The sequence below is a fragment of the Falco punctatus genome (genome assembly GCF_963210335.1).
Source record: "Falco punctatus genome assembly, chromosome: 12".
Lineage (NCBI taxonomy): Eukaryota > Metazoa > Chordata > Aves > Falconiformes > Falconidae > Falco > Falco punctatus.
The window spans coordinates 10020314-10022755 of record NC_137592.1 but is presented as its reverse complement, the minus strand read 5'-3'; the positions used below and the strand labels follow the sequence as shown (position 1 = coordinate 10022755).

Below are 2442 nucleotides of genomic sequence, written 5' to 3'. Positions count from 1 at the left end.
GTAAGGATTCTTTGGATTGGTTTTAGTTTGTTTGGTTTTTTTTTATTTTATTTGTTTTGATTTAAAGCAACAAGGAGTACAAGCAGGTTGATGGCACTGCCGAAATAAATTGTGCATGAAGGTTATAGTCTGCAAAGGAGTTCGTAGTAATACAAGTAATTAAAGAAGAAACAAACCACCCTCTTGTACCAGGAATTTACTGAGCTCTGCAGCAGTAGGTAAACACCTGTTCTGGGGTGATGGTGATGTATCACGTAGTGCATTTGAACCGCAAAGAGCCTAGCCTTTAGGTTTTGTTCTCAGGAGAGCAAATGACGTGTATTTTGTGGATGAAAAGGTAAAGATACAAATTGTTTATGTTCTTCTTGTTTATACTGCAGGCATGAGGTTAAAAAGTTTGCATATTTTGTGTACAAGTGTGTTTCTATACACATACACTGATTTAAATCTAAAAAGCTTCCAACCAGTTTGTCAGATGCTTCATTAATGTGCCTAGATAACCCTTCAGTCTTTGAGCCATCTCTAAACAGGAAGCTGTGCACGGGATCCCTTTGTAAGAAATTCAGCTTGGTGGACCGTTAGATGAGCCAAATAATTCAGTGCATAGCAGGAGCAGATTGAATTTTATGTGGTTTTTTTGGATGCTCTTTGTTTGAAAAAAAAGAATAATGGTTGCATTCTGGGCCAGGCTGTTTTTCCTTTCAGGCTGTCTCGTTCTGGTTTGCTGCACTGGGGTGCTCATGAGCTGTCTGGAGACCAGGGTCTCCTTAAGCCACCTAAGTCAGAGCCTCTGTCACAAGAAGGCGCCAACACAGAACCTGAGTCCTGTAAGCTTGCTTTGGCCTCAGTAAAGCAGTGTCTATAGCAAGTCAGCAAAGGAAACAGCCCAAGGTGAGATCTTGGAGTCAGGAAGCCCACCTCAGAGAAATGCATGTAATAGCAAAACATGCTGCAGCATATAGAAATGCTTGCCGTAGCAAATGCAGATTTTCCTAGCAGAAAGCATGGGATAAATTTTAATAACAAAAATTGGCGCTGCAAGTGTTCGCCTGCAGACAGACTGCTCTGTTTAGGGACACGATGGGTCACTGAGAGGCCTGGACAAAAATTTTCATTTCATTACCTAAGGAGTGAAGGTGTATGGTCAGCATGGAGTCAGTGCTGCTTCCAGCCTCAGAAAGAGGGATGGGATAGTAACTCATATAGGCTATTAGATAGCCTTTCAGTACAATAAAGCCTAAAAATCTCTTGCCATGAAATACACCGCCCACAATCCAGCAACATCTACTTTCTGATCTCTTCTAGAAGACTAACTTTATAAAAAGCTCAGCTCATTGTTCCGCTGGGCAGGCTTGTCCAGCCAAAGAGCTGCAAATGCCGACATGTTCAAGCAGCGTGAACAGTGATTTCACACTCACTTCTATGTAAAGATCCCAAATGTTTCTAAAAAATCTACCTGTTTTGCTATTTATATAGTTCAGAGGCTGCTTGTGGAGCTGCACAATGCATGTGCAGAGCCTACTTTGATTTTCTGAAAGATCATTTGATCTTTCCCCATTGCGCTTCAAATAATCTGAAGCAGAATTGAAAGATGCAGAAAACTTCTAATGAACTTTTTTTCCTTTTGATTCAGATCTGATGGTGCAGAACCCAAACTTTAGAGTCACCTGAACACCCAGCTTCTTTCTTCACCTCTGCACTTGTCATCAGTGAGGCCACTCTCTGTTAAGGTTTCAATACATGCAATTTAAATATTCACACAAGACGTGTCCATTAAAAAAATGAAAGGGTGACTTCTACATCAATTGTTAACAGGGATCTCAGCATTGGACTGTTTTGGTGTTGGGCTTTTCGGCTGAGCGAGTAGATGTGCTTCTGGAACAACAGGCCTAAGAAATGGGATTTTGCAAAGGAAATATCTGGAAAAAAGTACTGGAGGAAATACATTTATCATTTTCAGAGAGATTGAAACCTCTCAGCGAATGACAGCACATGAGATGCCATTACGGTGGGAGTGAAGGGAAGGAAGGAAGGAGGGATGGATGGTGGATCCCCATAGTATAATATGGTAGGTCCACCAAGTCATGAAAAGACATGGCGCTTGCTGTCCCCTAGGAAACTGGCCTCCCAATGGGACAGTGTTAAGCATGGGCTTTTTAGTACCACTGCTCCTTTGATGCCTCTCATGTCAGGTGGAAATAGCCTGCAGAAAAGGCTGACGTGAAGAAGCGTGACGTGAGAACCAAATGGCCAGATCTTTTACTTGGAACAGGAGTCATGTTGACTTATACACCATCCCATCATCCTAAACAATTGCAAAACTGTCAAATAACAAAAATCAAGTGCTGCCATCCACTCACACCAAATTCCTGGCTCAGCAGAAGGCCTCTGCACACAGCCCTGGGGACACCGCCATGAGACAAAACTCGCCTCCGCCCCCCC

The 2442-nt window shown here is 42.6% G+C and overlaps 1 protein-coding gene across 2 annotated transcripts in view; it reads left to right on the top strand.

Moving 5' to 3' along the window:
- Window positions 1-2439, top strand: part of LOC308071824 (uncharacterized protein) — an 85793-nt gene extending 83354 nt beyond the window's left edge. For both annotated transcript variants that reach the window (XR_013931319.1, XM_080407841.1), the window contains one exon: window positions 1634-2439. Coding sequence is in view for 1 of the 2 variants with exons in the window: in XM_080407841.1 (XP_080263967.1) it covers window positions 1634-1671 (38 nt within the window). In the remaining variant the exon portion in view is untranslated. The remainder of the gene's footprint in view (window positions 1-1633) is intronic.
- The last annotated feature ends 3 nt before the right edge of the window (window positions 2440-2442 follow it).